Source organism: Oncorhynchus tshawytscha, linkage group LG06 (genome assembly GCF_018296145.1).
Source record: "Oncorhynchus tshawytscha isolate Ot180627B linkage group LG06, Otsh_v2.0, whole genome shotgun sequence".
Classification (NCBI taxonomy): domain Eukaryota; kingdom Metazoa; phylum Chordata; class Actinopteri; order Salmoniformes; family Salmonidae; genus Oncorhynchus; species Oncorhynchus tshawytscha.
In genome coordinates this window covers 47698212-47711036 of record NC_056434.1, presented here as the reverse complement: position 1 = coordinate 47711036, position 12825 = coordinate 47698212, and the positions used below count along the sequence as shown (strand labels likewise).

Here is a 12825-nt window from a genome sequence, read left to right as displayed (position 1 = left end):
AAACTTTTGACCAGTAGCGTATATTAGATGTCATCTAATTTGTTAAAATATTGAGGGATATCAAACCACATCGGGTCATTTATATAAGGAGGCCCATACCCACAATATCAAACCTTGTATAATTTGGATAGAATACATGTCATACCTTCATATCTAGTTAGTGCTCGATCATCTAGGATTAAAGTTAAGGGGGGAAGCATTGATCAGCTAAATACAAACAGAACAGACATTTATTGTGCCAGAATCTACTGTACATAGTCAAACATGAAGTGTACCATGTAATCCTCAGATACTGAAATTACAGCAGCATGTAGTGAATCATAAAAAGGCTAAATGGAATGCTTTGTTCAGTAATACTGATTTGTACGGTGGGTGAGGAGGAATGCAGTCCAGTCTTATTAACATAATAAACAACCCAAATGCACTGTAGAATGGGTGAAGGAGAAGAGGTATTATATTACCATAGGAATAAATTGGTATATGGCAAGTAAGTACCTACTTTGGTCTACCTGAATTCCCTTACAGGTAACCCCAATCAAGTCTGTTTATATCTCATTTTAGGACCGCTTTCTGGAGTCTCTTTGCATTTCCAATGTCTCCGTCACGTGTTTCTCTGTCTGTGTCTCTAACAAAGGCCCCTGTATAGGCTGCCTTCCCATTTGTTTCATATTTTAAAAAGGGGTAAATAGTAGAAAAAGGTGCCAGGCGGATCAGGTAATCGTCAGACAGTGCTTTTGGTGGGAAGCTCTGTGCTATTGTGCCGCGTTTTCCTCAGTGACCCGTCGTCATGCGGCCGGGCCTTCTGCAGGTTGGACATGGCGGCGGTGCGCTCGATGTCGATGAAGGCGTAGAGCTCGGTGCGGCGCGTGGGGGTGGTAGGCAGAGGCGGCGAGGTTGGGGTGCGGGGCGTGTGGGGGTTGCTGGTGTCTGAGGACGCACCCTTGGAGGCAGCGGAGGAAGAGGCGGTAGTTTCCATCTCCACCTCGATGTAGTTGAGCGTCTTGGGATGCTCCTGACCCAACGGCCGGCGGAAGTCGAAGTTGAACACGATGGGCCCGTCGCTGCGGCGGCGTGCCGTGTCGGGGGCACAGCGGGCGCTGAGGGGGGCAGTCACATTCTCTGTGTTCACATAGTTGTGGGAGGACTCCATGGCTGACAAAGGGGGGTGGGCTGACAGGGGATGGGAGTAGGAGTGGTGGAGGAGGCTGTGTTGGTGGTGGTTGTAGCCGTTGAGGGAGGACATCTTTAGCCCCCCCTGGCCTCCTCCACCACGGGGTCCACCGTTGTTCTCCTCCTCCTCGTTGCTGGGCTTGCGGGTCTCCCAGACGGGTGGCAGGGCCGGGAGGTTCTCGTAGTCTAGGAGGGCTGTGCGCCGCTGGGCTGAGTTGTTGACATTCTGCAGGGTGTCAGGGGTCACGGGGGGTAAGAGATGGCGGCGAGGGGCTGTGGCTGGAGCCCCGACAGAGGCAGAGGAGCCATTGGAGTGTGTAGAGGATGGCTGAGGCTGGCCCTCTGGTGATGCTGGGGCCTCCGTGTCTGTGTGGCCGTTGGTCTCTCCCTCTCCAGGCTCCGGGGACTCTGAGTCCTCCCCTGCCTCTTCATCTCCATCCTCAGTCTGATGCTTCCCCTTGGCCATCTTTTTCTGCACAGGGGTGGGCCCCAGCACGAAGCGTACCCCCTGGGACTCCAGCAGTACCTGGGGTTCTTCCTGGAGCTGGGCCTGGGGCTCTGGTCTGGCTACCCGCGGAGGTGGTGGTGTAGGGGGGCACTGGGACTGGGCTGAGCCAGGGCTGTCCAGAGGGGCTGGAGCAGTCAGAGGGCTGGGCTGGTCATCCAGCAGGCCTGTGGTGTTCACATAAGTGTGGACCTGTGGACGGATCAGGAGACAGGGTTAATAGAACATCGTTATCACTCCAACTCAGCAGCTTCTACATCAACTCATTATTTCCCATCGATGTCACAAGTAGCACAGTGGGTGTCTTCTTTAGGATATCTCAAAATGTGCTCTACTGAACATGACCCAAACATTTGTATGGAGGTGTAGTTTTATCAATAAAGCTATACGTTTTGGGAGTATTTCAGTGTGCAGGGCAGGCCTTATTCTATTCCCTCAAATTCGCCAGGCATTTGGTGTTAGAGTTGTTCTCTCACCGCCTCGTCAGCCACTAGGAGGGGGTGTGTAGACTCCTCTCCCACTGAGGGCAGTCGGGTGCTGGCCACAGACGGGTGGCGTGTGGAGGGGTGCGAGGGGGCGTCGCCCACCGAAGGGATCCGGGTGACACCATTGTGCACGGTGGGAACAGAGTAGCCCAGAGCTGAATAGACATAAGCGAAGAACTGGGGGTCAGTGGGGACAATGAAAGGGTTGACTGACAGACAAGACTTCAGCCTTTTCTTTTTATAGCAGTTATCTAATGAAGGAAGGCTCAGTAATGAAAGAGTTAGGTATTTGAGAGCGTGACAGCCATATGAGGCAATGGACATTCTAGGGACAGGAACAGGCATTTCTCAGGTCATTGCAAATGTTGGTAGAAGTATTCATTATGGGGCCTGTGCAAGCCCTAGTTGTAGGATGAATATAGGATTACCGGCAGGAGTATGTGTGGCCTGCTGGTTGGTCTCCAGTACGGCCTCCTCCACCACACTGATGCTGTGGTTGTGCATCACCTCCTGCAGCATGTTGAAGATCTCCTCCGCCCGAGCACACTTAAAGGCAAAGATCCCTGAAGACACAGTCAAACGCAGTCAAGAAAAGTCAAAAGTGCGGTTGCGCCGCAGAGCTCATCATGATGTTCAACTCAGGAACCACACATTGGGCAGCACGACTGCAATATAGACTTTTGAGAAACAACCATTACCAGCACTGCTCACGCATTCACGTTTAACAAAGTTTTGTACATCTATGGGCTCTTTCAACTTGTCCTTGCCACCTATGCCCTTGCCTGCCTGTAATCAATGATGTAAAGGGACTGGATAGGTGAAAGCAACAGAGCCATAGAGATAAAAAGGAAGCGTAGTAATACGTCAAGAAGGAACACATAGGAACAACCATAGGTATGGCATCACATCAGGGACAAACTACACAGGATCCTATCACCGAGACTAGTCACACTGCACAGAGAACAGAACACACAACTTATGCGGGACCAAACCCGAAAACTCCAACTCCCTCAAGCACAACACCACACAGAGTCAGACACAGGCATCAATACTGTCACCACAGAAATAGAATCACGAGAGTGGGCTTCTATTGCCGTATTTAAGTCAATGAAGCCATTATGATTCTATTTCTATGACTAACATTTCTGGTAATCACATTATTACATCATTATCACAGCACGGGAACACAGCAAGCCTGACTTACCAGAACCCCAGAACCCATAGTACCCCCCCCCCAGACCTCATCCCTTTGAAAGCATGGATGGAGTCAAAAAATAACCACACAGACAATTGTGTCATTAGCATTGCAGCATAATCAATATTTCACTGGTTCAAGTCGATATAACAGTAAAGCTGATGTTGGGTCCTAATGACCTAGTTGCAGATGTGATTCAATGTATTCTGATGTGGTTTTTATCACGGTTAACCCTCCCCCACCCAAAAAACAAATACTAACACCATTGCCTCTGGCACTAACACTTGTCTTTTCTTACTAGCACTGACTTTGCTGATATCTGCTTTATAGAGGAAATGTTTTGCTTACTATGACTGATATGTGGTTGTCTCACCTAGCTCCCTTATGATTAACGCTACGGATAAGTGCGTCTGCCAAATAACTAAAATGTAAAAATGTATAATAATGCCCAGGCAGCTGGGGCACCACATAAGTTAGTTAGGTAGCCTAGCGGTTAAGACAGTTGGGCTAGTAACTGACAGAACACTCGTTCGAATCCCAGAGCTGACTATGTGAAAAATATGTTGATGTGCCACTGAGCAAGGCACTTAACCATAATTGCTCCTTTAAATCGCTCTGGATAAGAGCGTCTGTTAAATGACCTCAATGTCAATGGTGCGACATACGCTGAGAGCGGCCCTTGAAAATGACAAAAATCAATGAATGAAATACGTGAAATCAATAATTCTGCGGAATGGAAAGCTCTATTAATTTACCTTGTCCCGTCTGGCAGCGGCGGCCACTCTCGAAGGAGAAGAGGTTGGAGTCGTAGCCATAGCGACGCAGGCACATGTAGGGCCACTTGACGTCGTCACGGCGATAGGTGTGGAGGACGAGCTCTACCTCTGTCAGCTCCATCATGCCCGAGCCCAGCTCATTCCCATCGTCATCCACGTTTATCACCTGGCAACAGAACAATAATGTTACACAATGGTCACTGTGTCAGTTGACACAAACATGTGTACTCTGCAATGCATTGAAGCTGGTCTTCATTATGCAACCAATATCTCCCATTCATTCAGGTGAGAGGTCTCCATATTTTGACATGTCGCAAAATCTGTCATAACTAGGGAGTAGAATATGGGCTCAGCAATGATCCACCGCTGAAGTATGTTTGTTGTAGTGGATCAAGAGACTCACCTTAAATTTGGTTTGATGATTATCTGGGATTGACTCCTTCTCTGGACAGCTTAAACAGCTACCCATGGCTTCTTCAGAGCACCATCTGATGTCTGGATCATAAGGTGATTTAAATAAGATTGAATGGACATCATATAAGAGTGAAAAGACATCATAGGAAGAGTGAATGTTCACCATAGGAAGAGTTGTACCTAAAGAAAGTAAAAAATATATATTTTTACCTAGATCCAACCTCCAGTATCCCTGGTTCCATCTTCCGAGCACTCATGTTTTCTTTATCTGCTATGCCAACATAAGATGTGGGCCTGCACACAGATCATTTACAGTCAGCCAAGTTAGGTAGCTGGACGACCTAGTTTGTTATACAACTGGAGTTCGTTAGCTAGCTATTGTGTCTGGCAAGTTAAAAGGTTAGCGTTGGCCTCAAAGGATGTAAATAAGACAATGTTAGCTAGTAAGGAAAGTTAACGTCGTTACAAGCTAGCTAAAGTTACCGAATTACGCTGGCTAACTCTAGAAGTAGCTTGGGCCAAAGCATTATATTCCGAATACACGATTTTGGTTTAACTGGCTTTATTGATATGAAAATATATAGTTAACGTTATAGCTAGCTAGTTCCTCAAATGGTTAGATAATGTTAACGTTAGTAACTTAACCTCCTTGGTCAGACGTGGTTGACTAACTACGAAACTTCACCGTTAGCACATTCATTACTGTAGCCAGTAGGTTAACATTAGCTAACTACAGTAGCTAGCTCTCGTGAAATGCTAGCAGCCACGCTAGTTAGCTAGCGAATTAGTAATAAAAAAAACATAGATTGCAAGTTGTCTTAACTAAGACATTTTTGGAATACTTACGAGTATGGCAAACGGAAGGGGGCAGTTCTTCCAAACTTTTCAGACACAAACGATAGCAACCTAGCTAGCTAGCTCTGCTACTCATACGAAGCTAGCTCAACTCCACCATCTTTCCTCTGCGTTGTTAGCTAGTAGAGCGCCAAAAAAATAAATAAATCACAACTTCTTCCAAAGGTGGCTACCATTCATGTTTTCGACCGCAAGATAATGAAAATTGATATAAATCCATGTATAATCCTTTATGTCTCTCTCTTTCTATATATATATATATATATATATACACCCCCCCCCCAAAAAAAAATAAGCTCGTTTATTTTAGTGGCACCGTCTTTATTGCAGCTAGGTAAATCACAGCAACTTCTTGGCTAAACTTCCGAGAGTTTCAGGCAAACATTTTCAATGTGGTGAATGTGCAGCCCACTGCGCATGCGCGAGGATTGGGGGGGCTCTTTGGTCATCATCTCCCAAATCATGACTCCATAATAAATGTATTATATGAATAAATAATTGTCAATTATTTTTTTAGTTATCTAAGTATTTTATTGAAACACTCAAATAATATATTAATGCCCTCGTCTTGTTACGTTTCTAGGCCTACTTAGATTGCAAAATGGGAAACTGCATACAGTAACTACTATAATTTGTGTAATGATTCACAGAATCCATCAGTCACTCAGATGATTACAATCATGTTTGCCGATGTGTGAGTTGTGTGTGTGTGATTTGTAGTTCCATGACATGATTTTAAAATACATCAAACGATGTGTTAAAATACATAAAATATACACAAAAATCATTATCATTTTACAGGCTACACATATGGATTACACAACATAAACGGTGTGCTTTCATAACTCATATGGTCATCCTTTTGCATGACTAGTTTTCTATTCAAGCCATATATCGCACGTGCTGTACAATATCTACAAATAAATGTGCAATGGGTTTATCTACATATATATTTCAGATATTTTTGAATGATTTCAGTGCTTATGAAAATAAGTATAATTTCAAACAGAAAGCATTTTTGTCTAACATTTGACAAAAATGTGACTTGTGAAAGATGCAATAGCCTGTACATTTACTGTAGATATGTGAATACTGTTAGATCATTTTTACTTATGCAGTATCAGAATTATTATTATTTTTTTACAGGTTTTTGGTCTTTGCCACATAATAATGTATAAATGGCAGCTTAACAAACAAAATGAACACACTGTGTACGAAAGCCAAGGATGCAAATGTAAAGCATATATACAAACACACAGATATAAGGCAAGTATATACAATTCTGTTAATATATATTCTCGTATCATTTAATAGCTATAAAGTGTTCTATATTCCATAATATCTAGAAAAGAACAATCAACAGAAATAGTAGAACATGTGTCCCTGCAGTGCTATACTAGTGAAAGGACAAACAGTTCTCTCCTTCAGTAGTCCTGACACTCTTTAACGTCTGGCATACACCATATCTGTAGGCCAAAAACAAAACAAAAAATATAATTTGTGATGTCATCCAGCTCTCCAACCTCCTAAATGTGTGTAGCTGCGTTTTGTGTTTGAAATGGGTTGCTTGTGTAGCCTGGTTGTATAACTGTAAGTGTTATAGTAATCTCTACTACCGTTGCCATGTCATACATGTTTGCTATTCCAGGGTAGTGGGTTCGATTCCCGGGACCACCCATATGTAAAACGCATGCACGCATGACTGTAAGACACTTTGGATAAAAGTGTCTGCTAAATGGCATATGAATACTGTATTATCTTACTTTAACCCAGACAGGAGTTGGCTAAGCACAAACAGACTGGACCAGGCACCAGGCTAATATTTGACAGGATAGATCATTTGTGATGTCTTCTAGATATGAACTGCAGTACAGAGAGTTATAAGGAATGTGAGGGCTTACCTCTTTGGGGGTCAGGGTTGACATTCTCATAGATGGGGTAGAGGGGGTTCTCCTGCTCACTGCGAAGCTTCCTGGCTCGGAGGACGTCTCTCATACACTGGTGGAGATATGCATACTGGCACTTTAAAGAAAAGAAGAAAAGAAACATACCCAGATATATCAATGTCAGGATGTGTTATTACATAACACAGGTTCTGGAGTTAACACACAACTGCACATACACACAGAGTAACAGAGAGTAAAGCTGTAAAACTGTATCTCACACAAACACACACCCGTCTCACCTCAGTCTGCACCATGTGTGAGCGGTGGAGACGCAGGTCGAAGACAGCTCCGTAGATGTCTACTGTGTCCTTTGTGTCCAGCTGCTGCAGGACTCTGTCCAGGGATATGAAAGTCCCTGTACGGCCCACACCAGCACTGTGACAGAGAGGAGAGAGAGAGAAAGACAAAGAGAGAGAGAGAGAGAGAGAGAGAGAGAGAGAGAGAGAGAGAGAGAGAGAGAGAGAGAAAGGGTTGGAGGACAAATACAGTTTAGTTACCTTACCTAAACGGAGAGGGGAAATATAATTTGTCAACATCATTTCAGTCAATTTCTTTTGAATTGAAATGGAATTAACCTCAACTCTGGTCATTACTGCAGGCTGTAACTATACTGTCTCTTCAGGAAAGACGAGACACTATATCTTAGTGTGTCCTATGGAGTTTTTGTTTTGAATGGGAGACTAGGGAATTGGGACAGTGACCCACCTGCAGTGAGCTACGGTGGCCCCAGACCCAGGGGTCCTGTTGACATAGTCCCTGACGGTCCTGACAAACTGGATGAGTGACTGGGTGGTCTCTGGGACGCCGTGGTCGGGCCACACCGTGTAGTGGAACTGACGCACCACCCTGGAGTAGTTCAACTGGTCCTCCTGCATGGGAGTTAAGACACAGTCAGAAAGAGAGACTAGAGGCTGACTACACACAGCTCGCTACTTACCTACTGTATGTGCTGTCACATAATGATACGTCAAGACAGCATTAGCTGCACCCAATTATGGTCATATTTCAAGTGTTGGAGAAGCTACTCTGAAAATATGGTTTAACAAGCTGCCAAATACTTCACACTGGAAGATGTTAGGCTACATTAAAGCTACCCTTCAGAAAAAGTTTACTTAGCTAACTCAAGTTACTTACTACAACCAAACTACTTTGTGAAACATTATCATATATACAGTAAATCTGAAATGTCATAGACTACAAATTGCAAGAACAGTTCATTTTTGGGTCATATGTTAACAGAATGTGAAATTTTGCCTATTAAACACAAAACAACATATTTCAAGTGAGAATTAGGCAGGTCTGACACTGCAAAATATTTAAATTATTGCCCGATTCACCCATATTTGCTTATATTTTTGCATAAGTAGTTAGCCATGCCACTACATGGCAAAAAAAGTTATTAACTACCAAAAACACTACCTAGATTTGAATTTAGTTGAACTACCAACAAGCTACTGCAAAATTTAGATAAATTACTAATTTAACTACATATATAGTTCACTACTCCCACTGTATTTCAATATGATAAAAAAAAACAATCACTACTATATGTGAAACTGAATTTAAGGCCAACACACAATATATCACTTTGAAGAAAAGAACTTGGTATTTAAAAAAAAAAACAGTTTCTAGAATCAGTGTCCTGCACACTCACGCTGCAAATCTTGAATTCCCGGATAGTCCACTCTGGCAGCACAGACTCAGACAGCATCTGGACTATGAGGTCTCCATAATACAAAGGTTCCTGGTCAAAGGGCCAGTAGTGATCACACTTCACCTGGAAGGACCACACAAAGACGCGTAGATAGTAACATTGTAATAACATGTTGTTCAATAGAACATGATAGCAGCACTGGTCCGGACAAAGCAAAAAGGCAACTCCTTCTACCCACCCTGCCTTTCTCCACACACTGCGTCACCATGACAATGTTATTGACATTCTGCTCCCACACCATCTTCCAGAAGTCATCCTTGGTTCCAGGAAGTGGGCCCTGAGTGGCGATGTACTCCCTACGGAAGTTATTCCCCTGAAACAAGGAAGAGATTTAATTGACATTTCGTTTTTCACCTGACCCTTATTATCCGGCATGGCATGGGCTTGTGGCAGCCTTATGCTCCACAGGGTGTGTAGTAAGTAGTAAATCCCAGGTATACTAATTGAGGAACATGGCTGAGAATCAATCAATCAACCCTGCACCGAGGAACTGAGTTTACGGCAGGGTTTCCCAAACTAGGGGTCGCGACCCCATCTGATTGGAAAATGGGGTCCTAAGAGAACATTTGCACTTGGTTCATAGAACCTGGGTAACGTAAGTAACCTCTGGTAGAGGCGGTTTTAATGAACAGAGTGGTTTCTGTTTTCTTCTTACAAATGTTTATCTTTTGAATAGTTTAAGGAAGATACAAAATATTATGACCCCATCCCTGACATATATGACTCTAAGGAACACATACGCCCGTACTGTTTCCCTCTACTATACCCACAAGCCGTTAGAACCGAGTGGACAATCCTAGGCACTAAATCAGACTGGGGGAAAAATAACATCTTCAATGATTATGTTCTTTTCTACACAGAAGATCATACAACATTATTGCCTGATGATCTATTGAACTTCCCAATACCTTTCTGATGCATCTTCAGATTGAAATACTGTAAATACTGTCCGACTGTAATAGACTGTCATAGCCCAAATTCAAAAAGTAACATTGATTACATAACTATTTTACATGGAGGGGTAACTAAATAATTTTATATAAAAATGGTGTCGCAGGCCACCCAACCACCTCCAACCCTACCCCACCCCTCACAACTACCTCCAGCCCTCCCCCACCCCTCACAACTACCTCCAGCCCTCCCCCACCCCTCAAAACTACCTCTAGTCCTACCCCACCCCTCACAACTACCTCCAGCCCTCCCCACCCCTCCCAACTACCTCCAGCCCTACCCCACCCCTCCCAACAACTTCCAGTCCAACCCCACCCCTCACAACTACCTCCAGTCCTACCCCACCCCCTCACAACTACCTCCAGCCCTACCCCACCCCTCACAACTACCTCCAGTCCTACCCCACCTCCCAACAACTCAGTAACTACCTCCAGCTCTACCCCACCCCCCCCCAACTACCTCCAGCCCTACCCCACACCTCCCAACTACCTCCAGCCCTACCCCACCCCTCACAACTACCTTCAGCCCTACCCCACCCCCCAAAACTACCTCCAGCCCTACCCCACCCCTCCCAACAACTTCCAGTCCAACCCCACCCCTCACAACTACCTCCAGTCCTACCCCACCCCTCATAACTACCTCCAGTCCTACCCCACCCCTCATAACTACCTCTAGCCCTATCCCACCCCTCCCAACTACCTCCAGACCTACCCCACCCCTCCCAACTACCTCCAGACCTACCCAACCCCTCCCAACTACCTCCAGCCCTACCCTACCCCACCCCCTCCCAACCCCTTCCAGTTCTACCCCACCCCTCCCAACCACCTCAATCCTACCCCAGTCCTACCCCAGCCCTCCCAACCACCTCCAGTCCTACCCCAGCCCTCCCAACCACCTCCAGCCCCCCACCCCACACAGCAGAGGGGATTTTACCAGAGTGAAGGTTGGTTCGGATTTGTCCGTTTGTTTGGATAACTTACAGGAATGTAGCTGGCGTTGATGTAGTCAGAGCACGGATCATCATCCACATAGGACAGCTTCACACGGGTCAAGTCGTCTACACAACACAGGCCGTGCACAAAGACATTGAGTTGGCAATTTAGTTGTCATATTGAAAGGAAAGAAATCTCTAAATCCCCTTGTTTTTTGTCTATGTATTCGAACCCTGTGAAATCGCATTGTGCATCTGACTCACAGGGAAGGATGTTGTTGTATCGGTTCTTCCCCCTGTTCTCTGGCAGTAGGGCTGTGTCCAGGGGCTGGTTCCTTCCTACGTCTTTCAAGTCCTTACACAGGAAGTGACACGTTAGGGTTACCAAAGATACCTACTGAACATACAGTGGCAAGAAAAAGTATGTGAACCCTTTGGAATTACCTGGAGCTCTGCATAAATTGGTCATCAAATTTGATCTGATCTTCATCTAAGTCACAACAATAGACAAACATATTGTGCTTAAACTAATAACACACAAATGATTGTATTTTTCTTGTCTATATCGAATACATCATTTAAACATTCACAGTGTAGGTTGGAAAAAGTATGTGAACCCCTGGGCTAATGACTTCTCCAAAAGCTAATTAGAGTCAGGAGTCAGCTAACCTGGAGTCCAATCAATGAGACAATATTGGAGATGTTGGTTAGAGCTGCCTTGCCCTACAAAAAAAACACTCACAAAATGTGAGTTTGCTATTCACAAGAAGTATTGCCTGATGTGAACCATGCCTCAAACAAAAGAGATCTCAGAAGACCTTCAGATAAAGAATTGTTGACTTGCATAAAGCTGGAAAGGGTTACAAAAGTATCTCTAAAAGCCTTGATGTTGATCAGTCCACGGTAAGACAAATTGCCTATAAATGGAGAAAGTTCAGCACTGTTGCTACTCTCCCTAGGATGGTCCGTCCTGCAAAGTTGACTGCGAGATCACATGCTAACATCTCTGTTGACGAGTCTACGATTCGTAAAACACTAAACAAGAATGGTGTTCATGGGAGGACACCACGGAAGAAGCCACTGCTGTCCAACAAAAACATTCCTGCATGTCTGAAGTTTGCAAAAGTGCACCTAGATGTTCCAAAATATTCTGTGGACAGATTAAACTAAAGTTGAGTTGTTTGGAAGGAAGGAACACACAACACTATGTGTGGAGAAAAAAAGGCACAGCGCACCAACATCAAAACCTCATCCCAACTGTAATGTATGGTGAAGGGAGCATCATGGTTTGGGGCTGCTTTTCTGCCTCAGGGCCTGGACAGCTTGCTATCATCGACAGAATAATGAATTCCCAAGTTTATCAAGACATTTTGCAGGAGAACATTTGGCTATCTGTGTGCCAATTGAAGCTCAGCAAAGGTTGAGTGACGCAACAGGACGACAACCCAAAACACAGAAGTAAATCAACAACAATGGCTTCAACAGAAGAAAATACACCTTCTGGAGTGGCCCAGTCTGATCCTGACCTCAACCCAATTGAGATGCTGTGGCATGACCTCAAGAGAGAAGTTCACACCAGACATCCCAAGAATAATGCTGAACTGAAACAGTTTTGTAAAGAGGAATGGTCCAAAATTGATCCTGACCATTGTGCAGGTCTGATCCGCAACTACAGAAAACGTTGAGGTTATTGCTGTCAATGGGGGGGGTCAACCAGTTATTAAATCCAAGGGTTCACATACTTTTCCCACCCTGCACTGTGAATGTTTACACTGTGTGTTCAATAAAGATATGGAAACGTATCATTGTGTGTGTGTTATTAGTTTTAGCAGACTGTGTTTGTCTATTGTTGTGACTTAGAGGAAGATTTTATGACACATTTA

The 12825-nt window shown here is 44.6% G+C and overlaps 1 protein-coding gene across 1 annotated transcript; it reads right to left on the bottom strand.

Moving 5' to 3' along the window:
- Window positions 1-212: 212 nt before the first annotated feature.
- Window positions 213-6847, bottom strand: LOC112252642 (fibroblast growth factor receptor substrate 2). The gene is made up of 7 exons (XM_024424078.2): window positions 5392-6847; window positions 4756-4839; window positions 4535-4626; window positions 4111-4297; window positions 2589-2723; window positions 2152-2315; window positions 213-1867 (listed from the first exon to the last, which is right to left on the bottom strand). The coding sequence occupies exons 3-7, from the start codon at window positions 4598-4600 to the stop codon at window positions 722-724; spliced, it is 1698 nt and encodes a 565-aa protein (XP_024279846.1). The 5' UTR covers window positions 4601-4626; window positions 4756-4839; window positions 5392-6847; the 3' UTR covers window positions 213-721.
- Window positions 6848-12825: the final 5978 nt, after the last annotated feature.

What these genes read in the sequence shown, in the direction of transcription:
- LOC112252642 (XM_024424078.2), bottom strand. Translation starts at nt 4,600, where the DNA reads ATGGGTAGCTGTTTAAGCTGTCCAGAGAAGGAGTCAATCCCAGATAAT. An exon ending in ATCATCAAACCAAATTTAAG is followed by an intron (nt 4,298 to 4,534) that starts GTGAGTCTCTTG and finishes TTCTGTTGCCAG; the next exon opens with GTGATAAACGTGGATGACGA. An exon ending in CCGCTGCCAGACGGGACAAG is followed by an intron (nt 2,724 to 4,110) that starts GTAAATTAATAG and finishes CTGTGTCTTCAG; the next exon opens with GGATCTTTGCCTTTAAGTGT.